At 36.9% G+C, this 26,309-nt stretch overlaps 4 protein-coding genes and 1 long non-coding RNA gene across 5 annotated transcripts; 3 read left to right on the forward strand and 2 right to left on the reverse strand.

Moving 5' to 3' along the window:
• Positions 1-1,383: 1,383 nt before the first annotated feature.
• Positions 1,384-3,746, reverse strand: LOC139861109 (uncharacterized). The gene is made up of 5 exons (XR_011763653.1): positions 3,620-3,746; positions 2,960-3,104; positions 2,786-2,857; positions 2,544-2,627; positions 1,384-1,774 (listed from the first exon to the last, which is right to left on the reverse strand). It is a non-coding gene; the product is annotated as an uncharacterized lncRNA (long non-coding RNA).
• Positions 3,747-4,843: 1,097 nt separating this feature from the next.
• LOC139861970 (large ribosomal subunit protein eL6) lies at positions 4,844-6,933 on the forward strand. Its single transcript, XM_071850501.1, has 4 exons — positions 4,844-5,100; positions 5,234-5,340; positions 6,082-6,263; positions 6,607-6,933. Exons 1-4 carry the CDS (start codon positions 4,844-4,846, stop codon positions 6,760-6,762), a joined length of 702 nt encoding a protein of 233 aa, XP_071706602.1. The 3' UTR covers positions 6,763-6,933.
• Positions 6,934-7,960: 1,027 nt separating this feature from the next.
• LOC139864383 (uncharacterized) lies at positions 7,961-8,374 on the forward strand. The gene is made up of 2 exons (XM_071852961.1): positions 7,961-8,258; positions 8,349-8,374. Exons 1-2 carry the CDS (start codon positions 7,961-7,963, stop codon positions 8,372-8,374), a joined length of 324 nt encoding a protein of 107 aa, XP_071709062.1.
• A 310-nt stretch (positions 8,375-8,684) lies between these two features.
• LOC139864384 (transcription factor bHLH130-like) lies at positions 8,685-11,920 on the reverse strand. Its single transcript, XM_071852962.1, has 6 exons — positions 11,358-11,920; positions 10,429-10,598; positions 10,162-10,338; positions 9,778-9,843; positions 9,170-9,238; positions 8,685-9,081 (listed from the first exon to the last, which is right to left on the reverse strand). Exons 1-6 carry the CDS (start codon positions 11,866-11,868, stop codon positions 9,013-9,015), a joined length of 1,062 nt encoding a protein of 353 aa, XP_071709063.1. The 5' UTR covers positions 11,869-11,920; the 3' UTR covers positions 8,685-9,012.
• Positions 11,921-14,485: 2,565 nt separating this feature from the next.
• Positions 14,486-15,979, forward strand: LOC139864385 (uncharacterized). Its single transcript, XM_071852963.1, has 3 exons — positions 14,486-15,237; positions 15,348-15,838; positions 15,897-15,979. The coding sequence occupies exons 1-3, from the start codon at positions 14,486-14,488 to the stop codon at positions 15,977-15,979; spliced, it is 1,326 nt and encodes a 441-aa protein (XP_071709064.1).
• The last annotated feature ends 10,330 nt before the right edge of the window (positions 15,980-26,309 follow it).

The following is a 26,309-nucleotide window of genomic DNA, read 5'->3' on the forward strand; positions in this document are numbered from 1 at the left end:
TACAACCTATCTTATACAACTAAATTCTAAACATTACAACCTATTCCTAATCTCTAGACACTAAACTCTAAACCCTAAACCCTAAACCCAAATCCTAAACCTAAACCTAAATCCTAAACCTAAACATAAAGCAAAACCTAAACCTAAATATAAACACTAAACCCTAAATCATAAACCCTAACCCTACAACCTAAAACTAAACTATGCACAAAACTATAAACCCTAAACCATATACCCTAAAGCTAAACATAAACATAAACTTTACACACTTGACCCTAAACCCTACACCATGAATCCTAAACCTAAACCCTACAACCTATCTTAAACTCTAAGCACTAAACCTTAAACCTTAAACCCTAATTGCTTTAACACAGATGTTCTACCTGAGTTTAATTGATTTGTTCAATTGAAATAAAAATGGATAACTTAAAACACCAACCCTATACCCTAATTGCTTTACAACAGATCTTCTACCCGAGTTTAATTGATTTTTTCAAATGAAATAAAATGGACAGATTAATTAAACCTTAGATAACATACATATTTCATGAAACATTATACAGAATATATGAACCATTATTCATAGAGGCATTTTATCAAACAAGAGGAATGCGTCCTAATTGCTTTACAACAGATCTTCTACCTGAGTTTAACAAAACTCCACTTTTCCAAGGTACCATTACACTTCAACACACTTATGCATACTGCAGATTCTTTGGGTTAGACTTCCAGTTCTCAGCTGTGATTTGACAGCAACATATAACGCAAATATGGCGGTTGAACAGTTAAGGGGTTCCTTTGTTTTTGGATAGGCACATCACATATAGATCCTTTATTGGAAGATATGGAATCTGCAAAATCAAGATTCACAGTTACTGAACAAGATGAACAAACTTAGACAATGTTATCAAGGTTATGCCAATACTTGTGACAATTTTGTAGTTTCAATAGTGTAAGTATGATAGAACAACCTACTTTAATTAGTAGGTGCACAAATTTAAGTAACATGAGAACCAATAAATACTAATAGATGAATACTACACCTTTTGGGAGGAGCAAATCATAGGCAACGTGTCTTCGGGTAACAGGAATTTCTTTCTTTTCACAGTCCTCGAGCCATACTGTTCTTACCACATTGATGACACCCATAGCAGACAAGCTTCTTACTTCTTTCTTTTCACTGCATTAGTCATAACAAATAAGTGACTTATTTGTTGTATAATATTTGACAAAATAGTACAATCCAAGTAAACTGATATTTAATAAAAAAAGAAAAAAGAAAATATATTTACGTTCCTGAGGGAGTTCCAACAACTATGTGTGTTAACTGTTCGTTAAGAGACATATAATGGGACCAGCTCCTCTTCGGACCATGTTGACCAATCTACGCATCTCAGAAGCATTGAAACCAACAAGATGAATTTTGCAGTCTAACAAGTACAAATCATTGTCTTCAGATTGAGAATCTTCAGGAACACAACCATCCATGCCCATAGAACATTAGGTTGTATGTTTGGTGGTGGTGTATTCATATTCTCCTCATTAACAATGCCGGGAATATCTGAGAGTGTAGAAGCCATATTCTGCGATAACGTTGCTTCCAGGTCAGCATCTAAAAACCCGTCACTTGAAATTTCTTGGTGGGCCATAGAATGTGTAACAACATGTGATTTTCTTGATGAAATTTCTTGTTTCTTCTATAAAGAAGTTTTCTGACTATTTGTGGATGGGGCAGGGCTTCTTTTGACAGGATATGAGTCCTCATTTAAGCATGCTGATACGGAAAAAATATATATGATTTTCAGAATCCGAGCTGATACATCCTAAATTCACTGTTGTAAAAGTCGGGCGACACGTCGGTTTGGGGTCTAGCCCATCCTGACTTGCCCAAAACCGCATTAAAAGTCGTCAATGCTAAAAAATCGGGTCAAAGTCGGTCAATGCTAAAAATCGGGTCAAAGTCGGGCTGAGTCGGGTCAAAGTCAAAGTTAAGTAAAAAAATCTATGTTTTTTAACATTAGATTTTGTGCCATATATGATTAATCTATGTTTAAAATATTTATGTTTGTTATATTTTAATGTAATATATATTTGTATTTAATTAATTTATTACTAAAAGTCAATATTGGTCAACACCCGACTCATCCCCGACCCGACTGACTCGTTCCTCCAACGTCCCGACTCGCAACTATTTCAACCTTATCTAAATTCATGTTAAGCCATAAATCAACTAATAGCATATGCGATCAAAAATGAAACTTGAAAAAGGATCCTAGATTAAAAACTTCCTTTCACCTTCACATAAACAAAATGAACTATCATGACTAAACTAACCCAAGTTACACAATTGCTATGTAATTAAGAAAAATAATTTTTTAGACAGAAAGACCGAAATTAAACTTACATTAATTTACTACAAAAGTCAACACCAGTCAAACGTTAAAGAGAACAGGAATCCCTAACATTAAACTCATACTATAGAATTTTGAAGGTGAAAAACATCAAACTATCAGAGTTAAAGTGGGATTACAGTTAAGTATTACATCTTCTAGCAACAGACTGATTAAACCATGCCCTAGCAACAATATGAATGTGACCCCATCTTTTGGCAACCTTGTATTTGTCACCTTCAGGAGCGTACTATTAGTTAAGGAAACATCCGTTTTTTAAGATATTAAAAGAAAAATACTTGGAACGATCGAGTATACAGTAACATTAAGCATGATTTACATTAAGATCAATGCAATATCATGTAATAAGGATATATCACACACTAAATGAGTACCCTTTTGTGTGAGTTCAGCAGAGTATTTGCCTCCATTTTGTAGGACAAGTTTTTCTATCTCCTTTCGCTCATCTGTGATAAATTAAACATGTTTTCTAGGTATTAGTAGAGAAACATGTATCAACTTATGGGTTGAAATAAAGACAGAATTTTATGATTTTCATGTTATTCAACCTAAAGGAATTTGGGTAACACTAATCGTTAACCCGGAAAATGGAAGAACTTTGTATGACTCGTGAGGAACAACTCGATGTTCTTTCCAACATTGGTGCAACCAACTCTCGGAGACAATTGGTTTCTTCAAAATGTTCAAAGCCCACTGTAAAAAACATGTAAAGAAAACAAAGTAGAAACTTTATAAAGTATTTGGCATAGATGAATATATACATGTGCAATGATACATAAATTACTATACTACTCACTTCAAAAGACAACCAATCAATTACATCAATCATATAGTTTCAACATTTCTAGCATGTGCTAAGATAACTAATTCGTGCACTAATCAAACAATATGTCAGTACCAGCAACCATTAGACCAGCTGACTATTGATTAAAAGTGTAGAAACATACTCCGTATTAAAGACGGATAGTGGATAACAATACATTTCAGAATTCAGACTGAAAATTAACCAAGCAACACTATTTATACATGAGTTATTACTTAATGTAAAAGCAGAAGAAGAACAACAAAAAAAGAAGAAATAACCTTATACTTTGCAGACAGTACATTCTTCACAATCACAAAGCTAACATCTGAGGATGCTTTAGTTTGCAATACACCTCCCATAAACCAATGATACACATAATGGCATCAATACCAAGTGATCTTACCTTAGAGGTCTGAGTGGAGCTGACACATCAAGACCCTTGTAAATCCACTAAGACAATGTGCTTCTTCTCCCTCACTGTCTTTAAGAATATACTGATCGGTCATGGAAGTTTAACCAAAAAAAAATATTAAACATATAGTCAGTTTAAAAAAAAATATTAAACATGGAAGTATTATGAATGGTTTTGTGGAATGACGGGATGAGGGTGAATAAAGGAGATGTTTATCACTCCGCATCAATTAAGAATCCGGAAGGTTTAACCAAGGGTACTTTGGGTACATTATAATTTTTTTTTGATTTATTACCTAATAATGAGAGATGATGAATTTGAGCCGTTGGATTAAGGGGTATTATAACGTAATTTTCTAATCTAACGGTGATTAAGGGAGTTTCTTAAACATTTATTAGCTAATAAAAACTCTCTTTTAATGTATAGTAGGATAGGATATGATAGGATAGGATATAAAAGGTTAATACGATAATTGTACACAATTTATATATTATTATTTATTAAGAATTATTATCAAGCAAGTTTTTATCATTCAGAAATGAAGTTCAATTAGAAACCTTTAATAATCATTCAGATTATCAATTAAAATATGTAGTTACACGTTTTATCAAACGTATCATTACTCGGTCTAATATTTTCTGCATGAAATTTTTATAAAGAAACAAAAAAAGTTATAGGTTTAGAAAACGTGGATGCTCAAAGTTGAAGGTTTAAAATGTAAATTTATTACTAGAGATTGTTATTTACAATTTTGCCCTTAGATATATTTTTTTTACACTCTTATAAACCTTGGATTAGGGTTTTCTTCGATTCCGCCGACTGCAGGATTGAGCTGCCCCTTCATCACAGACCAACTTCAGGTAATAACGCTATTATTTCAGTAGCAGCAAGAATCAATTCAATGTACAGATTATATATTCTTATCTTTTCGTAATCTTATTTCGATGTCAATTTTCTAATACTGGATTTGAGTAATTCAAGTTTGAATTAAAATGTTGATTTAATAAATAATGTTTGTATGTATGGTAGTGGTAATTGTAATGCTTAAGCTTTAGGTTAAATATGATTGCTTATGATTTTGATAATGGAAATAACATATAATGGTGATTGTAATGCTTAAGCTTTAGGTTAAATATGGTTGATTATGATTTTGATAATGGCAATAACATATAATGATTTCATGTTATTATTTATTTATAGGTTAGATTCAAATCAATGGCACCACAACAGAAGAAACCTCATGCTTGCAGGAACCCTGATTTGATCAGAGGTGTTGGCAAGTATTCTAGGTCAAAAATGTACCACAAAAGGGGTCTTTGGGCCATTAAAGCTAAAAATGGTGGTGTTTTTCCTAAGCATGAGAAAAAAGCCGAAGCCGCCGCCCCCGTCGAGAAGCCACCGAAGTTCTATCCAGCTGATGATGTGAAGAAACCTCTTGTTAACAAGCGCAAAGCAAGGCCAACTAAGCTTAGGTGTGTGTTTGTGTATTGTAGATTTGTAGTTGAGTACTTATTAATTAATTAATTAATTAATGGTGTGTGTTTTTGTATTTTATTTTTTTTTAATGTGCTTATTGGTTATTGAAGTGGTTTATTATGTGTTTAGAGCTAGCATTACTCCTGGAACTGTGCTTATTATTTTGGCTGGGAGGTTCAAGGGGAAAAGAGTTGTTTTCTTGAAGCAACTTACATCTGGACTACTTTTGGTTACTGGTAATCTTTCTTCTATTTTGTTATAATATAATATATTATGTTATGACGGCTTTTGTTTTTTGAGATAGTTCCTAGGTAATATACATATTTGAGATCAGTGGATTATTTTTTTTATTTTTTATTTTTTGAGTTGTTTTCTTGAAACAACTTATATTTGGACTTTTTTTTTTTTTTTTTTCATATGGTGTGTTAATGTGTTATTGTTGAGGATGAACTTGTGTTAATATTTTTTTGCATCTGTTTCATATGTGCCAGTAATTGTAGTGATGTGTTAGTGTTGAGGATGAACTTCTGTTAATAACTTCATATGGTGTTATAGGTTGCATGACTTATTTAAATCTTTGTTCATTCTCACATGAAAGACAATTATATATAGCCTAGTGTATTTCTGTTTTTTTTTACCAACAGTTTGAAGGTTACATTTGTTTTGAAGTTGAAATGTAGTATGCTAAACCCTCGGAAGTGAAAACTTCAGATAAAGGTGGTTTTAAACAAACCATTTTGTATTTTTGCAAGTATTGGGCCTTGAGTAATGTTCGAATCTTGAGAAAGCTAATATCTTAAAGTTATTTAGCTCATCATATTAATTAAGATAAATAATGGTATTGTTTAAATTCAAATGATCATATTGTCTGTTTTTCCCATTCTGATGTTGTAGGAATATGATACTATTTTCTCTACCGTTGTTTATCAGTATTCGCTTCATTTAGCAATTTAAATCCCTTTTTTTCCATTTTTTAGGTCCTTTTAAGATTAATGGTGTTCCTTTGAGGAGGGTGAACCAATCATACGTGATTGCCACATCAACAAAGGTCGACATTTCTGGAGTCAATGTTGAGAAATTTGATGACAAGTACTTTGGAAAGAAAGTTGAAAAGAAGAAGAAGAAAGGAGAGGGCGAGTTTTTTGAAGCGGAAAAAGAGGTAAGGCTCGTCTTCTTTCACTTTTTAGGGTAACACTTTGTATTAGGGGTCAAATGGTTTTTGTTATGTATATACAACATTAAGGGGCCGGGTAAAAATTTACTTGAAATGCCATCAAATGTATAAGATTTTCTAAAGTTAGATCATTATACTAAATAAATAACTGTTGTAATGAAAAACTGTCGATCAACTGGATTTGATTAAGCCAAAAGTATTGGTTTTGACACTTTAACTGGCCCACCTAAATGGTTGCCTCTAACAGTTGCTTGCACATTAATAAAGATCATACTGGTTTTTAATTGTTGATGCAATGATGTACTCAAGTTCATTAATTTATTTATAGGAAAAGAACACGCTTCCAGAGGACAAAAAGGAAGACCAGAAGTCGGTTGATGCAGCATTGATAAAATCGATCGAGACTGTTCCTGAGCTAAAAAGCTATTTGGGTGCAAGATTTTCACTCAAAGCAGGCATGAAACCTCACGAGCTTGTCTTTTAGAAGGAACTTATGAATCAGTTTTGTTTTCCGAGTTGTGTTTGTACCAACTCTTGATTTAGAGTGTGCGTTGTTTTCGTTTTCTATCGTGATTCTCTTACTATTCCATTGCTACATAATTATGGAATCTATACATTGCTCTCTTTTATTATTCCAGTCTACTAAGTTCTTCAACTTCAATTATTTTTCTTTATCTGTATATTCTGTTTTTTGCATGTTTCTGGAGTACAATGTTCTTAAACATGCTCTCCAGTTTGTGTGCTCTGGTTTTATTAATCCGAATAGGTGATATATACTTTTGAATCTGAACAATTTGGGTTGTGCTTCATCTGATACAGTTGAAACGGGTCAAACCAAAAAATCGAGTTGAATGGGTTTTGGAACTTTTTTTTTGTTTTTTTTTGTTTTTTTTGGGGCGAAAAAGTGAACTTTAATAAATAACGGAAACGTTTTTCCAAAAGAAAACGTCTAAAACGAAGAATACAAAAGGTGAATCCCGATGAGGTTCGTACCTATAAAGCGGTACAACAAGAGTGTCTGACATCTTATTGATCGGGAATATTTATACTAATTTTGTAACCTAATAAGTAGTATATAATTTTGATTTGTTGAGAATATAGAACTATATATAGTATGTTTGGTAATGAGCGTTTAGCTTCCAGCTTTTATGAAAAAGCTCACATTTAACTTGCCTTTTTTGTTTCTATCAATGGATCGACCCGTATTGTCATTGGGTCGAATTGACACAATGTTTACTGCATGTATTAAACGTAAATGGCGATCTCTTGTAGTCTTGTGATAAACGGGTAAAAACTGGTAACCATAGGTGGTTTTCGTTTGATGTGTTAATCAAATACTACAGTTCATCAGTTTTATAACCATAATCTAAAAATGACACTGGACAATTTTAATTGTTTCTTTAGTATTTAATGATTAGGTTCTTTAGTCATGACATATGAATTCAGCAACTGTTTCCTTAAGCATGCTAATATTGTTGTGTTGAATATAAAATAGGCTTAAGAATGGCATGAACCAACTGTGTTTCACCCAAACATTGGCTTACATCACTCCTTACACAAATCTCTAACTGTATATATACATCATATCTCTAATTCTCCATCAAGTTATTTTCAACATAAACATACATCATACATCATATATCATATCAATATATCAAAATTACTACAATCTTATTGCAACGATGGAGAATAAAGCAAAGACAATGGTGGCACTCGTGGTGGTGATCGGACTCTTGGTTCAAGGAACCGTTGCGCACCCATGTGGTAGCACTTTTTTCTCTGCATTGGTGCAACTGATACCTTGTCGTGCATCAGTCGCACCGTTTAGCCCCATTCCACCGAATGAGGCTTGTTGTAATGCAGTTAGAGTTCTTGGTCAACCTTGTATGTGTATTCTGGTCAATGGTCCTCCTATTTCGGGTGTTGATCGTAGCATGGCTATGCAACTTCCCGAAAAATGCAGTGTTAACTTCGAACCATGTACCCACTCCCTACTTACAAATACATAATGATCACTTTAGTTAAAAATATACTAGTTTAATGGTTTCTTCATTTTGTTTTTTTGTGCAGGCGAGCTCGCGAAGAAGAAAGAGTGAGCAAGATTGATGTCTTGTCGCGTAGAATAAACAAGTGTCGAGTGTGTGTTTTGCTGCGGAGACAGAGTACTAATTGTTGAAATTGTTAGTCTTACATTGATCCTAGGTTTGCTTGTTTTGTTGTTTGATGTAATAGCTTTAATGTTCCTGTATTGGATTATTTCACTGGCTAATTTTTATATTTATAGATTTAAATGAAGTATCAAGAGTGTTTCGTGTTATAAATTACTTTCCAATTGATTGTTCATCTTTAATACGAGTATTTATTTTGAATGTCCTTTTTGCAAAATGAGCATGTAAAGAAGATAAATAAATATAAAGGATTTTGCTAACGACAACCCTTGGGGTTGTCGTTAACACGCTTTAAACTGTAGTACAATTTGATAACCTTCTTTATGAAAATGACTAATACCCGCCATGTACAACAACTTATTGCATGTTCACGACAGCCCTTAGCCGTTAGCAAAATCAAAAAAAAAAAAAAAAAAAAAAAAAGTAATCCTTAAATTTAAAGGGTAATGTCTATATCTAATTGCTAACATAAACTAAAAGATTTACATTTTACAATAAGTAGCATTTAACCATAAGTATTTAACAATTTTCAGTGGGTACATGTTGATTTGAATACAGATTGCACCCTACAAGGTCTGACCTGACTGTAACTGTTTGCTTGAACACCTGCACCTTGCTCGAGCATCATTCAGTGTCTACAATACGAAACAATAAAATTAGTAAGATTAATTTGAATAATTCAAATAAGATTGCGGACATAAAGAGGCCACTTTCGTTATGTACCTGCAGTTCATTTTGAAGGTCTTTAATGTATTCAACAGCCATATCTAACATATCTGCTGTATTTGTATGCTGCAGAATAATTGTACAAAAATGAATTTTGAGGTCCCCATTTCAATAAAGCATTAAGCATCAGTCTAATTTATTCCTCTGCCAATGAAACCACCAGTATAATTTAATCCTCTGGCAGTGATAACCAACATCTCTTGATTAATATTATTAACATTAACATGTCACATTAAATGAATGGCTAATTGTCTAAAAATGTAACACTCTACCCAAAAGTTCTGTAGGTCATCATATAGACCCACATTTCAAATGGGTTTGATACATTTTCAGATAATCATAAGAGGTCAACTAATTAGGTGTATGGTATGTTTCTGTTTTAAAAGAGGTACATGAGTTTGATACAGTTAGGTACTAGTACTACAATCCTGTTTTAACTAAATTTGAGTCAACTGTAACAATCCATAAATTTAAAAGAAAAAACTAAATGTTCAAAGTTTTCACATCTAATGAAACAAACTTGACAAAAAAGACAATTCATTTTTCTTGTTTTAGTGTGATACTAAACAACATTTACATTTGAGGGCCAAAAATTTTTTTTGTACCTTGTCCATATCAGGGAAAAGCTCTTGAAGCCTTTTGATTCTTTCACTGATTCGGGTTCTTCTCACCTGATATTAATGCATAAATAAAAATTATTTAACATCAATGTTTAATAATGACTCTAATCACATACAGAGAACAGTATGAATAGAGTAGGCTAGACGCAATGTTTAGTTGCTCATTCCAGACTATACGATGGTAAGTATATTTGTGTATTTAAAGATTATAATAATACATATAATTATTCAATTATTGATATATCGTTTGTTCAATGTTTTTCCGTAGTTGTTATTGTTCAAACATTATAATTAAGCATTGTAATCTTAATCTTAATTGAATTGATTCTAACTTAATTGATTAACTTTGGGACTCAATAATATTCTTACCCTCTCCGCAATACTTCGTGGATGTGTAGCAAATCCTCTTTTCGCACGTGTTTTCCAAGGGACCGATGAGTCTGGTTGGAAATGCAAGATGTTATCAACAGCAGCCATTTCAGAAGAAGTTTTTGGCAAACTCATGTGATGAACCAGATTAGGTGTTTGGTTTCTAGTATCTCCATCCTACAAACAAATTCAATTCAACCATAACAAAAAACATAATTGTGTAACCACAGGTTAATAAGTGTGATAAATCTTAAATAAAAGTTGTACATGTGACATCTTTAAAGCACCATCTCTGCCCCTCTTCAAGCTATTGAACGTGGATTCGTGCAACTCACTATCGTTTTCTGCTATTTGTGGCAAAAATCTCGATGAAGAAGATGACCCTAGTGAGAAACTGAACGAACTCCCTTTCCTCACATCATTCATTCCTGCAAAACCTGTGTTTCGAAATCGATCTTAGTCAAGTGTTAATCATTTTCACTTTAAAATTAAGCCTTCCTTAACCAACAAACATTTAAGCCTAACAGTACACACCACCAAGGTTGTCGTTACTAGTTCAAGTCCAATTAAAAGTATTCATGTGCAATTATATGTATAAAGTCTATATTATTAGACCATATATAATAGATGTAGAATACCATTTTACACATTAATTTACTATAACAACAACAATAGTCAATCTCATTCTCAGGTATGGGGATTTTACAGTATATAAATTTATTCACCCTCATTAAACATAAGCTAGATTTTTATTTTTTTGAAAAAAATAACGAATACTTTTATAAAAAATGGAAAACATTTTCGAACAGAAAACGAATTCGACGAGAGATAAAAGAAAGAAAACCGATGAGGCTCGTACCTAGAAAAGAACTATTTATACTATACTGAGCCTCATCTATCATAAAGCAACCAAAACCAAACCCACTTACAAATACTAACAAACAAACAAATCAAAGAACAACGAAACCAAACAAAGCTACGAATCATGAAACTGATAAAAATGAACTCAAATGTCTTTAACGAACATGAACATAAGCTAGATGACATCCAAAAGACAAAAAGCAAAAAAAAGTCAACTAAAAGTAAATGTCAAATTGCTAAAACTAGTAAGAACAAACATAAACAAATTAAACTACAACTTGAAAATAAACAAACTAAATCTTAACAAACAAGTTGTAAGTTTTACTAATATTTACCATTTTCAACGGTCAACGATGACAAAAAACCAGAAGGAGAACTACTTTGTCTCGCGAGATTCAAGTTACTTGAATCCAAATTACTTTGATTTTTCACATAACCATAACCATTTTTGTTGTTTACAGATTCTTTAATATCCTGCTTCATATTTGAAGATTCATACTGCAAAAAATCACGTGGAGCATTTGACTTAACCATAAACCTTTCATCAACTTCGTTATCCGATGAGCCTGTAACAGGATCTGAATATTCATTATCTCTAATGTCGTTAAGTAGATTCGAAAAGAACGAGCTAGGAGTAGACCGATAACTTTGTAACGTGCCATGGTGATTTTCATATTGTTGCGTTTCATTTTGATTGTTTTCGAATTCAGGAAAAGGATCTAGTGATATTAATTGTTTTATTTTCGCAAACTCGGTGTCTGCAGGATGTTTAAAAGTAGATGAATATAAAAGAGAATTCATGTCTCTAGATATTGCATCTGATGAAGAACTATTAACACCATACATGGTTTGATGAATAACAATAACAATATAACAATATTATTAATGTTATTGAAGAATTGAAGAAATGAATTAAAAGTTTGGATTAAATAGTTGGAATGAGATATTTGGAAGTGGCTTTAATTGGATTGAAGTTGTATTTGTGAAGTTAGCCAATGAAAGAAAAATGGAATCTAAATTGAGATTGAGATGAATCTCAACGGTGGAAATAAGAGAGCAGACATAAATAGAAAGGTATTGGCTTTTGTTTATTTACTTTCTTTAGTGATACAATATTTTAAAGAAATGTCTGCCTTATTTGGAAACTTACTTTTTTAGTTTATTTTTTTGGTTTAAAAAATAAAACAAAGCTAGAAAACAGAAACTATGGCAAGGTAGATGGTAGGGTACATTTTGAGTAATGGTACATGTGACTTAAAATAAAATCTTAAAACTGTGTATAATTCGTCGATTGAAAGATATATAAATTTTATTTATCTTCTTTATACTGTACTTTATAAATCACCTAGAATATACGGAGTATTTAAAACATGTAATTATATTGTTTACAATTTTATTTATCCTCTAATATACTCGTTGTACTTCATAAATCACCTAAAATATACCGAGTATATAACACATGTAATTATAGGGAGTAATTATGCTCGACTACGTACATCAGAGTATGAGGTCGGATTACTCGCCATTCAGGTAGTCCGAACAAGGATAACCTTCTACCTTTTTTACAAATCTATCACAAGATAGCTTAGTAGTGGTTGGGGCCCTGAGTTCTTCGCAAGAAGTCTCAAGTTCGACTTTTGTCCGGGACAAATATTCGTGTTGGCTAGGGAATGGTTGAAAACATTGAGAGAGTAAGGATGTAGAGGCAATTTGAAAAAAAATTCTCTCTCCTCTCTTCTGTGCGTTCACACGAGATCGTATAGTATTCTCCTTCATCTTTAATCGCTGGAGATCTAACGCCATCACCTTCCTCTTCTTCTCCGGCGGGATCAAACGCCGGAGTTCTCCGACACTTCAACAACTTAATCATCTTTCATTCACCTTCATCTTTGATCGCCGACGATCCCATGGTAGGCAACGTACAAGATGTTCCTCTCAAAGACGGTTGGTATAGCAAAGAAAGACGGAGTGGAAATAAGACGTACAGGAAGATTAAGGTTGATCCTCCTATTCGTTCTGATCCAGAATTCCATTCATTCTATGTCACGAATTTTCCAGACTATGCAGATGTAGCAACGCTATGGAAGGTGTTCGATAAATACGGATACCTTATCAACGTTTATATCGGGAAAAAAAGGGCGAAATCTGGAAAACGTTTTGCATTCGCTAGATTCATGGGTGTCAAGAATGTTTTAACTATGGAAAAGAGTCTCGCCGACGTATGGATGGGGAATTTCCACCTGTTCATCGAAGCTTCAAAGGTTGACAAGGCAAAGAATTTGACTACTCATAAGCCGCCTGTTGCTCCGGTCCCGATAGCCAAATCTACCCCCATCGTTGTTGAAGACTTGGGTTCTGTTAATGAGGTGTTAAAGGAAAAGAAGGCTGATGAAAGTGGTTCTTATGCTTCTAAACTTCGTAGTGATAAACCAACACCACCTTCCAAGAAGATTATTTTGGAACAGGACGATGTGATCAATGTCCCTAAAGATAATCTAATTGTCATGGCCAAGGTCAAGGATGTGGGAATGTTATACACGGTTTATCAACAACGTTTAGTAGAAGGTTTTTCTAATTTTAAGATTCAATATGTGGGAGGTCTTTGGGTTTGGTTTCAATTCGATTCTATTGATTCTTGTTTTCCATTTAAGAATAACCAAAACATGTTGTCACTGTTTGCTTGTTTGAAAGAGCCTTCGAATTCGTTTGTAGTTGATGAAAGAATTATCTGGATTGAAATTTCGGGTCTACCCACGTGTGCATGGGGCACTAATGCGAGCAAGAAAATTGCCTCTGCTTTTGGCCGTTTTCTATTTTTCGAATCTAATTGCAAGCTGCCTTTATCTACAAGCAGGGTGTGCATTGCCACATATAACAAAGCCCCTATTTCTACCTTGTCTAATGTAGTTATTGACAATGTTGAAACGGATATTTTTGTCAAGGAAGTAGGAACGTGGTTGTTTGATATTGATTCAACTATTGAGTTTGATAATGAAGATGAGGACGTTTCAGCTAAAGATGATTACTGGAGTAATGCTTCGGAATGTTCTTTTTCTGAAGAAGTTCACTCAACATCAGACCACTTGAAAGAATTTATTGGTGTGAATATTGAATCATCAGAAGAAGGTACTAAGGAGGGGGTTAATTGTGATGAGCCAGTGTTAAATGATATGAGTGTTAACATTAGTTCGGGGTCCACAAAACTGATTGCAGGTAGTCCGAACGTGTCTCACCCACCAGGTTTTTCTCATGGGTTGGATAACGTTAACAATAAGCATTGTTCCAGCTCTTCGGTAAGTTGCCACACTCCTTTTATTAATATTAACCATGATGCATCGATTGCTTTAATTTTAGAGCATAATGATGATATTTTTGGCATTGGTGAGTTAATTGGTTACAACTTGAAAGGTTTTAAGAATTTTTCGAAACGCGATAACGACTGTTTTGGTTTTTAATGAAGATTATGTCTATTAGCAATTGCGGATCTTCGATGTTTGATAAAAGAAAATGGGTTAAGGATTTATGTGTTTCGCTGAATGTTCAGTTCTTGGCCATTCAAGAATCGAAGATGTCTCGGTTGCATATGTCTCGTCTCCGTTCTTTCTGGGGGAATCATAATTTTGATATTGCTTTAAGTTTGGCTCGTGGGTTTTCGGGTGGTATTATTTCGCTTTGGGATCCGAATGCTTTTATTCGAAGCGATATTTGGTGTGATGAAAACTTTGTTATTGTCAAGGGTACTTGGTTACAGGTGAATTTAGTTGTGTTTATGGTCAATGTTTACGCTCCTCGAGCTTTGGCGGATAAAGTTCTTCTTTGGGCGAAAATTTCGAATTTTATTGATGCTCATCCGGGTGAGTATATTCTTATGGGCGATTGGATTTTGGTTAGAAGCATTGATGAACGTTGTGGCTCTGCTTTTTGTACTTATGATGCCAGAGCTTTTAAAGATTTTATAGATCATAATGCTTTTTATGATATGCCTTTAGGTGGGCTTCAATTCACGTGGCGTAATAAACCGGGTAACAAATTTAGTAAAATTGATCGTTTTTTTGTTACTAATAACGTGTTTAATGTTGTCGATGATTTGAAAGGTTTGGTCTTGCCCCGGGGATACTCGAATCACTCTCCTATTCTTTTGTTCCAAGACAAAGTAGACTTTGGGCTGACTTACTTTAAGATATTTGATTCTTGGTTTTCTCGTCCTGATTTCGAGTTAACGGTTCGTAAGACTTGGACATTATTAGTATTGATGCTAATATGGATATTGTGGCTAAATTCAGATTATTGAAATGACATCTTAAAAGTTGGATCCACTCTTCCAGGTCTACGGAAGCTAAACGTTTGAAAGAGTTAAAGGATAAGATCATTGAGTTAGATGCTATCATTGATTCGGGTAATGCTAGCAGCAATGAAGTTAATCTGAGAAATTCCTTGGCTTTCGAAAAAGACGATATTTCTAAGATGTTTGATCTCGACATGCTCCAAAAAGCTTCTGTTAAATGGGATGTCGAGGGAGACGAAAACTCCAATTTTTTTCACTGTTCGCTCAAACACAAACGACGTTGCCAACAAATTCAGGGTGTTCTTGTAGACGGGGTTTGGTACAATGATCCGAATGTGATTAAATCCAAGTTCTTTGATCATTTTGAAGCTAAGATCAATGATCATGGGTTTGATGTGAGCTCCGGTCATGTTACTCCTCACGCACGTCTTTCTGTTTCTGATGTGAATGAGATTGATAAAGATGTTGATGATGAGGAGATTAAAAACGCGGTTTGGAATTGTGGTAGTTCTAAGGCACCGGGCCCGGACGGTATTTCGTTTCGATTTTTAAAACATTTTTGGGATTTATTCAAGTTTGGTTTTTGCAGGGATATTAGAAGTTTCTTCTCTTCTTGTAATATGCCCCGAGGAGCAAATTCGGCATTTTCTCCCTTATCCCAAAGGTGCTTAATCCGATGCTTTTTAATGACTTTCGCCCTATTTCGTTAGTCGGTTATTTTTATAAAGTGGTCACAAAAATATTGACTAATCGGCTTCAACGTGTTATCGATAAGATTATTAGTCCGGTTCAATCGGCTTTTATTTCAGGTCGTCAGATTCTTGATGGCCCTCTTATGTTGAGCGAAATTTTATCTTGGTATAAATATAAAAATAAGAAGATGCTTCTGTTTAAAGTTGATTTTGAGAAAGCTTATGACTCGGTTAACTGGGAGTACCTCTTATTTATGCTTTCGTCTCTCAGTTTCAGTGAGAAGTGGTGTTCTTGGATTAAGGGTTGTCTTTTTTCAGCTAGGACTTCGGTCTTAGTTAATGGCAGCCCGACTCGTGAATTTACGCTGAAAAGGGGTTTGAGACAGGGGGATCCACTTAGCCCTTTCTTGTTCATCATTGTCATGGAAGGCCTCCATCTTGCTTTTCATCGCGCAATGGAAATCGGTTTTATCCGTGGGATCAAAGTTGGGATGGATAACGTTCATTTATCTCATTTTATCTACGCTGATGATGTTATTATTTTTTCTGATTGGAGTGCTCTTGAATTGAATCATATTCTTCTTATTCTGGAGATTTTTTATAGAGTTTCTGGGTTGAAATTAAATGTCACGAAGTCCCATGTTTTTGGTATTGGTGTGCCTGATCATGAAGTAGTTTCTCTCGCCAATGTTGCGGGGGCTCGGGTAGGTTCGTTTCCTACATCCTACCTTGGTATCCCGATAGGCTCGAGCATGAAAAATATTTCTAATTGGGATTCGTTATGTGACAAGTTGCGGTCTAAACTCTCATCTTGGAAGGCGAGTCTAATCTCATCGGGAGGTAGATTGACTTTGGTTAAATCGGTTATGGGAAGTCTTGGGATATACCTTATGTCTTTGTTCAAATGTCCTGAGACCGTTCTTAAAAGACTTGAATCGATCTGGGCTAGATTCTTTTGGGGCAGAAGCAACTCGGTGAAAAATATGTCGTGGTTAAAGTGGGACAAAGTTCTAGCTTCATTTGATAAAGGTGGGCTTAATGTCGGGAGTTTAAAAGCTTTTAACTTAGCTCTTTTTTTCAAATGGAGGTGGCGGTACCTGACGAAACCAAATGATATGTGGGTGACTATTATTAAATCCATTCATGGTAACGTTTTTGAGAAGACTAGGTACGCTAGTAATAGTTCTTGGAATAACATTGTTGCTAGTTGTTCAAAGTGTTTATCTGATGACTTGTTACCTATAGACACAATCAAAATGGCCGTAGGTAATGGTTGTTCGATTCGTTTTTGGCTCGATTTTTGGTGCGGTAATTCGACTATCTCCTCTCGTCTCAACAGGCTTTTTCACTTAGATTCTGACCCGAATGGTTCTATAGCGGACAAAGTCGATAATGATAATTGGCGTTTTAATTGGACTAGGGATATTGTAGGTGGCCGGAATGAACAATATCTTAAAGTTTTACTCGAAGAGATAGGATGTCCTGTTTTATGCGATCGGCCTGATTCTTGGGTCTGCAATCTCAGCGATGATGGGTCTTACACGGTGAAAGACGCTAGGGAATGTATTGATCGATGGCGTCTTCCTTCATCTCAAGTCGAAACGGTTTGGTTCAAATTTGTCCCGCGAAAAGTTAATGTTTTCTTATGGCGTTTTCGTTTAGACTGCATTCCAGTTCGCTGGAACCTTTTCGCTAAAGGTATAGATATTGACTCTATTGTTTGTCCGATTGGTAACAATGGAGTCGAGACCCGGGATCACTTGTTTTTCGATTTTGATGTGGCTCGTAATTTATGGCTTAGAATTCGGATTTGGCTCGGTTGTGGTTTGCCTCATTTTTCCTCTTGGGATTCGTTTGTGGTTTGGCTAGAGGGTGTTCGATTAACGGTTTCTTCAAAGAATCGGATCATTGCGGTCATGGTTACATCTTTGTGGGCTATATGGCGTTTCAGGAACGGCGTTGTTTTTCAAGATTCTTTTTGTTCTAAAAATAGTTTATTTGATGTTATTAGACTTTTTTCTTTTTGTTGGATTAAAAATAGAGGCCATTTAGTTTCTAACTGGAACTTTTGGTTGTCTATGCCCGTGTAATTATCCCTTAGCGTCTTGCTAGGGATCGCTTTTATTTCTATATATTCTTTGGCCGTTAAAAAAAACATTGAGAGAGTAATTCTACTGGGTGCCTACATCAGAGTATGGGGTCGGGTTACTAGCCCTCTCGAATAGCCCAAACAGGATAAACCTTCTATACATTTTTATAAACAAGTAATTACGTTGTTTATAATTTATAATATACCCAGCCGGGACCAAGCATGATGTGATAAACTAGTTGGTGATTTGAAAGTCTCCAACTCAGACACGATTTTAATAGTTAAGCTGTTATAGTAAACAGGTTAATCGGTTTACATGTTAATTTTGAATATAAGTTCTGTGAGTAGGTTTATGGTTACTTGGTTAGTATCGACTGATGGTTTTGGGATCAAATTAAGTAATTTACTTTTAACTTGGCAGCTAGAGCCCGACTTAGAAGGGATGGTATCGGGTCAGGTTTAAGTAATTCCAGACTCAAACTCGATCCTGGACCCAGACTCGGCGGGTCTCCATTTAGTTACTAGCGGGTAAACGAGTTTTCCCTTTGATATCCCGGTCCCCATTTATTTAAGAACTATCGGTTAAACGGGCTCTTCCACGGGTATTCGAGTATCTTTTCGGATATATGGGACGAGTAATCAGGTACGGGCTGGATATATGGGCTCGGATATTTTTAGGGTATACGATCCGGGTAATTGATTTTGTGTCTAAAACCATCTCCGGACCCGGACTCATGAAAAAAATTAAAAACGTACCTATACCCGACTCTAGACCCATTTACCTAAACCGAATCTAACCAAAACATATCGATTTTCGGATTTTTTTCATCGAATACGGGTTTTTTTTATCATGTCTACTTAAAACTAAAAGACTTGTTGATATTATGATTATGATAAATATAAATATCGATATTGTTGGTCCCTTGATAACAACAGGAGTATTGTAGAGGGGGGGTGAATACAATTTCTTTTAAAATAACTTAACAGTTAAACTCGATTAGTATTCAAACATGCAAATAAATAGAGTCACAGGTAATTTTCAACAGTTATTCTTTATTGATTGAATCACAAAGAATCACAACTATCCTTGGCGGAATGATAGTTGGTTGATACAGATTATCTAGATTATAGCTAAGAGGTAAACTAACAGCTATTACACGTTTTGACTCTATAAAAATACACCCACACCACTAGTTGTTACAATAGTGGATACAACAATTTATAGTAGTCCTATTAACCGTGTAATGGTTCTATTGTCCACTGGTATATAGGATGTCTGTACTTGTGGAGACAACTATATCAGAGAGCATGCTCTCTTCTTTCCTCTTTGGTAGCTATTTGCAGGAACACCCCAATTCGGTTTGGCACCACTATTTGATTAAACAAATAGAATGTTGTGTTCCCTAGGTGATGACAAAGTATAACCCATGTCTGCACATGCGTTAAACTTCTGCATTCCCACGTGGTCTTGTAAGGTCACTTGTCAGCCGCCGACGCGTGTCCTTTTCTGTTCAACTTTGTCTTTGACTTCTGTTGAATAGTACCATTGATGTAGACCATTCGGGAAACGACTATGCTTATAATGGAGCATAGCTGTCTTGTGTAGTGAGCTGCATTCCAGCTGTGCTGGTTCTTCATTGCTGAGCCACTTTATGTTCTTGATTTGCTGAGTACACATCCTGTGCTGATTAAAGAACACTGTCTACCTTGTGCTGGTAGACTGAGCAGCAAACTAAACACTCGACATAGCAATATCTGCTGTCTATACATGAACAAACTTCTGCTGACTGCACATAACACTTTAGTGCAAATAAATTATAGTTTTGTCATAATTAAATTCTTAATTATTTTAGGGACTTAACAATCTCCCCCTATTTGATGATGACAAAACCTATGACATGTAAAGAAAACACTAAAGTCAGCACGGAGGTACCTAATAAAAATAGGCAGTAAATTTGTCCCTTTTTAAGTTTGTTTTGGGATCTTTTGCTGAGTTATCCATATCTTATAATTTGATATGACTTGGAAGATAAACTCATTTCACTTTCATTACAACACAATATGTACAGTAATTACAACAACAGCAGAATGAAAAGTGAATTAAACAAAAGATACAATTTGAGCACATAGGAGACTATCTATCTTTATCTTTTTCTCGTTCTTCTTCAGATAGCTCCTCTTGTTTGATTCTCCAGGCTTCAGGGAACAGATAAGGTACATCAGCAGGGTCAAATACAGGGATATGGGGAGGTAGAATGATGGGGCCTTTTCCGGTTGGTCCTTCACCAGTGGATTGCTTTCCTTTAGGTTTTTGAGAGAGGACTTCATCTACATTCACCACTGGTGCATTCCCAACCTTGTTGCTTTCTTGAAGAGCTGTTGGAGTTCAGATTTAAGTGTATTTTTGATAGCACTTTCACCTTTACCAATGAAATACTCCAAGATCTCCATCCATTCACTAAATCCAAGGGATCTTAACTCATTATAGTTTATTCTTTCTTGAACTTTATTCTCCCTTACAACATTGAACGCACTTTTTGACCCTCTGTTTACTTTGATGATCCTGCTGGGATTGGATCTTCTATTCATCACATCACCATACCTACTCCTATAATAATGATCAGGAAATTTACTGGTACGAACAGATTCTATAGGAGTAGTAGCAGGTGCTTTCTCAGCAGCTTCCATCTTATCAAATGCCTTATCCTGTTCTTTGACAATGACTTTGGCTAATTCTAGGGACTCAGCCTCTTGCTTTCTATCAGCAGCCAATTTGTCTTCTATATCCTGGAGCCTTACCGTCTCAGCGAGTTCAGCATCAGCAGCCTCCCTTCTTTGAATTTCAGCTTGTAGACCCAACAAATAATCGTCGACAGTGATTTTGTAACATCCCAGGTAAACGTTCCCCGTAGCATGATATTGTCCGCTTTGCCCGTAGGCGCACGGATTTTTCTTGGCAACCACACACGACGAGCACTTTCCCAGGAGGTCACCCATCCTGGTAGTGCTCTCGCCTGAGCACGCTTAACTGCAGAGTTCTCATGAGATCTGCTGCGCTTGTGGTCCCAAAACGCATCTTGCTAGGAAAGGTCTCCACACCCTTATAAGGCATGCTTCGTTCCCCTCTCCAACCGATGTGGGACAGATGTAACACGGGTGTTACAATCCTCCCCCTAATGGGACACAGCGTCCTCGCTGTGCACGTTTGGTCCGGGGCCTGGCTCTGATACCATCTGTAACACCCCAGGTAAAACGTTCCCCGTCGCATGATATTGTCCGCTTTGCCCGTAGGCGCACGGATTTTTCTTGGCAACCACACACGACGAGCACTTTCCCAGGAGGTCACCCATCCTGGTAGTGCTATCGCCTGAGCACGCTTAACTGCAGAGTTATCATGAGATCTGCTGCGCTTGTGGTCCCAAAACGCGTCATGCTAGGAAAGGTCTCCACACCCTTATAAGGCATGCTTCGTTCCCCTCTGCAACCGATGTGGGACGGATGTAACACGGGTGTTACAGATTTTCAGGGATTTTGCTGTTTCAATCATCTTTCTACCCTCTTCAGTTCTCAGGGCAGCACGATACTCCCTTAGATCCATACCCAGCTGGTGAGCCTCTAGAAATTGAGCTTTCTCCTCATTAGTAGAGAGCCTTTGACCACTGTTGTTAAAGTATACACCAATTTCAATACCATAAGTCAAGGCAGTAATGTAGAGTGGCTGATCAAGGGGATGATGCAACAATCTAACTTGGTGTATCCTTTCTTTGATAGCAGCTTGTCTTTGCTCAAGCAATTCCTGTACAGTGATCTCCAGTCGGTAAGCATCTCTTTCATCTGGATTCATTTTAAATAAGTTTGGCTCACCACGGGTAACTGAATCATCTTTCCAAGTTCTGTGTTTACCATGACGTTTTGGGGAAGATGGAGGATACATGATTGATTCACCTATGCCAGATGAACTCACTGGAAACTGATTGACACGATTATCCTTTGTTCTGTTAAAATAAGTGAGGGTCTGGGGAGAGATAGGTGATTGAACAAATAAATGATCTCCACTACCCCAGACTGTAAAGTCAGCAGGATTAACCGTATCATCATCTTGATTAGCACCCAGCTCAACCACCTTGGCTGGGTCTTCAACACTTGTAACACCCAGCAGCACACTTCTGGCTGGGTCTTCATTCACAGCACTCCTTTCTGTGTCTTCAGTACTAGATGACTGATTAGTATCAGCTGGTACAACCACCTCAGTATCTTCATCAGCTGCCTCAAATAAGGGTCCTTTCCTTAGGGGCTGATTGTCCCTAGGAGCAGATTTTACCCTTTGTTTATCTATGGGCATGGGTTCAGCTGATGGTTCTTGTGTTGATACTGGCTCAAGTGGAGGTAGGTAGGGAACGATAGCAAGATGCTCCCCCTGAATATCATTATTAACAAGATTGATTGTTTCTGCTGGCTTATGTTGTGTAGCAGGCTGTGCAGAAGATGTTGGGCGAGAAGATGAGCTGGTTTCTAGCATAGCATCTAACCACTTCATAAAAATGTCAGCTCTAACTCCTCCCCCTGACTCAGTAGATGCAAGATAATCTTTCATTTCTTCTGGAGTCATCCGTTTGATCCTATCTGCTCGCTCAGCATACAGCTTTGCCCTCTTTTTGTCGTATTTGACCATGAATTTGGCATTTCTTTTCATCCTTTTTGAATTTATCAATGCCAATTAGGTCATCATCAATGTCCCTCTTTTTCGGGGTCAGCCATCTCCTATGCTCAATTCTGTGGCGTTTAAGAGCAACATAGGCATCCCATTTGACATTGAAGGCATCATTTAATTCTTGCTGTCTCTTCTGATGTCTCTCCAGTTTTCTTTTCATTCTTCTTTCAATAGTTTGAGAGACAACAAAAGCTTCAGCAACAGCCAGTGCAGAAACATCACTGGGCTTACTACCAGAACCAATATCATCTACTGATGTGGCAGACACACTGGGTTGAGATTCACCAGCTGCCTGTACACCAGCTTCAGTATGAGCGTTGCTGGGCTTAGTGCCAGAGTCTTGACCAGTAGAACCATCACCACCATCACCATCACCATCACCATCTCTCCTTGGTTGTTTTGGAGCCTTTTCATGCTCATACTCCCCCTCTGATTGTTTTCTCTTTTTGAGTTTATTTTTAGATTTCTTCTCCCCCTTTTTGTCATCAGCAGGGGCAGAAAGGTGAACAGGGGAGACCTGTGCATCAAGGTCACTATCTGAATCTGGAACAGAGAATGCAAAATTGTTTCAGTCAGCAACTTCAGGAGTAAGATGGGCACCAGGATCCACGCCAAATTGTCGAAGAAGGAGGTTGGAAGACCTAACTTCATTCCTTGCAACACCCATAACCATCTGCTCAACCATGGCCCTAACATCACCCTGTAGGGTAGCCAGTCGATGCATATTTTCAACCATCTGAACATAGGCAGAAGCAGGAATCATGTTAGCCATTTGCTGTTCCTGTGAATCCAATCTCTCATGTAGCACCGTATTTTCTTCATTAAGAAAAAGAATTCTGCGATTAGCAGCATCTAAATCAGCTTGAAGACGGGTAATGTCCTCATTATACTCATTGTGAGAGATGATTCGTTTCTTTAAGTCCTCCTCCTCTTCATGTTGTTTGACAATGGCAGCCACCGCAAGATCTGCAAAGGCACATACTTATTTGATCTGGGCTTCAATATTGGAAGTGGTAGCTTGCCCAGCGTTACTTATGGCTTCCAGTCACACTATCAGCAATAGCAGTGCGAATGGTGGATTGTAGATCAGGTGTAACCTCGGCTAGTGTCTTATAGACAGCCAGGGTGGAGATGTTAGCCACCTCATCAGCATTAAATTTAACATAGCTGGTTGAGGGGTGGTCAGAAGCAGCTACCACAGGATTACCTCCGCGGGGTGGTGGAGGTGAAAGGTCAGAATCTGACTCGTCACCATGATCACCATCATTTTTACCTTCACCCAAAAGTTTAGAACCACTGGTATCCTTGTCAGCATCAAGATCAGCATCATCAGTGAGATCCACTGGTTTATCTTTGGTACCAGTCACATTATCATGAGTGACTGGTTCATCCTTACCAGTACCTTTATCAGCATCACCATCAGAAGAAGAAGATGATGAGGAAAAAGCTGATGAATTAAAAGGTACTGGTGAATCAGGAATATTCTGCATAACATATTTACCAGTAGATGGATCTCTGATGAACTTGAGAGGCCTCCATGTACCAGGCCATGGAGAAGCAGCTGGAGCCATGCCAAAAAAAATGATAATATAGCTGCTCGTTGATCTGTTCTAAAGTAGCCAGCCTCTCATAAACTTCTTCTCGAGCTGGTCGATCAAGCTGAGACAATAGTTCAGTCAGCTCCTCGCGAGGCAATTTGCTGGCTGAGACTATGGCAGTTTGAGGATCAATAGTTAGCTGATCCACCAGCAGAGCAACTCTGGGAGTAATAGACGCTCCCCAATAGATGAAGTTAGGTACAACTTCATCAGGATCTGGTACCTGGCACACATAAGGTTTCTTCTCCGCGGAAACAGAAGCCTGAGAAGAATCAGTAGTGCCAATAGCAGAGGTACCAGCATCCACAATGGGTTCCGTAGAACCAGTAGCAGCGGTAGATAACTGTGCAGTAGGTGAAGAAGCAGCATCTGCAGCATCTTTAAAGAAAGTATCCGGTGTGGAATCAGACACATGTAGATTACCAGTGGAATCCACAGTAATAAAGTGTCTCGATTGAAGATCAGAAACATCCGAAATAACACTAGTAGCATCAGTATCCACCGTTGGCTCTGTGGAGACATAGCCAACATAGCCAGCATTAACAAAATCAAGACCCTCCAGAACAGTATTACCCTGTGAACCAGAATCTGATGGAAAAGTAGAACTTTTACCAGCATCCATGATAGCATCAGATGGAAAAGTAGCACTTGTACCAGCTTCCATGATAACATCAGATGGAAAAGTAGCACAAGTACTAGCATCTACAATAACATTTTGTGCATCAGTAGCAGCAGCAGACGCAATGTCACCCTTTGGTTCAGTGACAGGTTCATCAAGTAGAACATCCTTGACAATATTTTCAATTACCTTTTTAAGAACAGGAGGATCCACTATGATTTCATCTTCCACTTCAGGTGTAGTAGTGGAAGCAGCAATACTGGGAGCAGTATCACCAGCAGCTGTAGAAGCAACAGTACTAGCATCAACACCACCAGTAGGAGAAATAGTAGCACCAATACCAGTAGCAGAGGTAGCAATCTGCTCAGTAGGAATAATATCATCTTTAACTTGCTCCCCCTCTGCCTGTTCATCTACCCTGCTAAGAACTGAAACAATAGAACATTTTATGTTAACAACTGTAGAACCAAATAAATTTGACTCAACAATTACATCTGGTGTTGGTCACTGGGGACAGACTGGTGATTTGGTCAGCCCTTCGAATGAGACAGAATAAGGTGTCTGTAAGTACAGCTGTGACTCTGCTGACTCATTGGCGACACATGTTGACCCAGATAGTGTAAGAGTTATGGCTGGTAATGATGTAGGAGTGAGACTCTTATCATGATCCGAGTAACATAATGGCTGTGCAGTATCCTGAGCTGGTTCAACACGATGAGGACCCAGCTCAAGTTTACTTTGGGGGTCAGGTATGTGCTCTGCTGGTTGTACTGGCAGCAGAGGATATAGCATTAAGTTCAATTTTGAAAAATGTGGAAGTGTCTGGCTAGAAGAGTATGGGTTGCTACTCTTTTTAACACTAGTTTTAAAACCAGTCAGCTTGGGAGCCAGGGTTATACCTTGAACTCCTCTTTTATTTTTCAAGTCAGCAGATAAAAGATTTTTAATTATGTTATAATTTTTTGCTGTTTGCTCTAGAAACGCACCAGGTTCCATAGCCACATCCTTTGCAGGAGCAGCAGTTGAGACTGGTGCAATCTACCCTGTGGTGAGCCTGGAGCCAGCTTTTGCTTGTTTGGATTTGCCTGTTACCAAGAAATAGTTAAGCAACAGATTCCAATACTAGAAGTGGATAGTCAGTATATAAGACTAGGGTTGTTCTTTATGATCAGAGAGCACTAGATTCTAATACAACTACTGCTTTACCAGTATGTAAGACAGTGGATGTACTAGTTGAGGTAGCTGGCTTCTTCCTTTTTACAGCTGGCTTTCACTGAGGTCCCTCCCCCTCAG

Source organism: Rutidosis leptorrhynchoides, chromosome 8, assembly GCF_046630445.1.
Source record: "Rutidosis leptorrhynchoides isolate AG116_Rl617_1_P2 chromosome 8, CSIRO_AGI_Rlap_v1, whole genome shotgun sequence".
Classification (NCBI taxonomy): domain Eukaryota; kingdom Viridiplantae; phylum Streptophyta; class Magnoliopsida; order Asterales; family Asteraceae; genus Rutidosis; species Rutidosis leptorrhynchoides.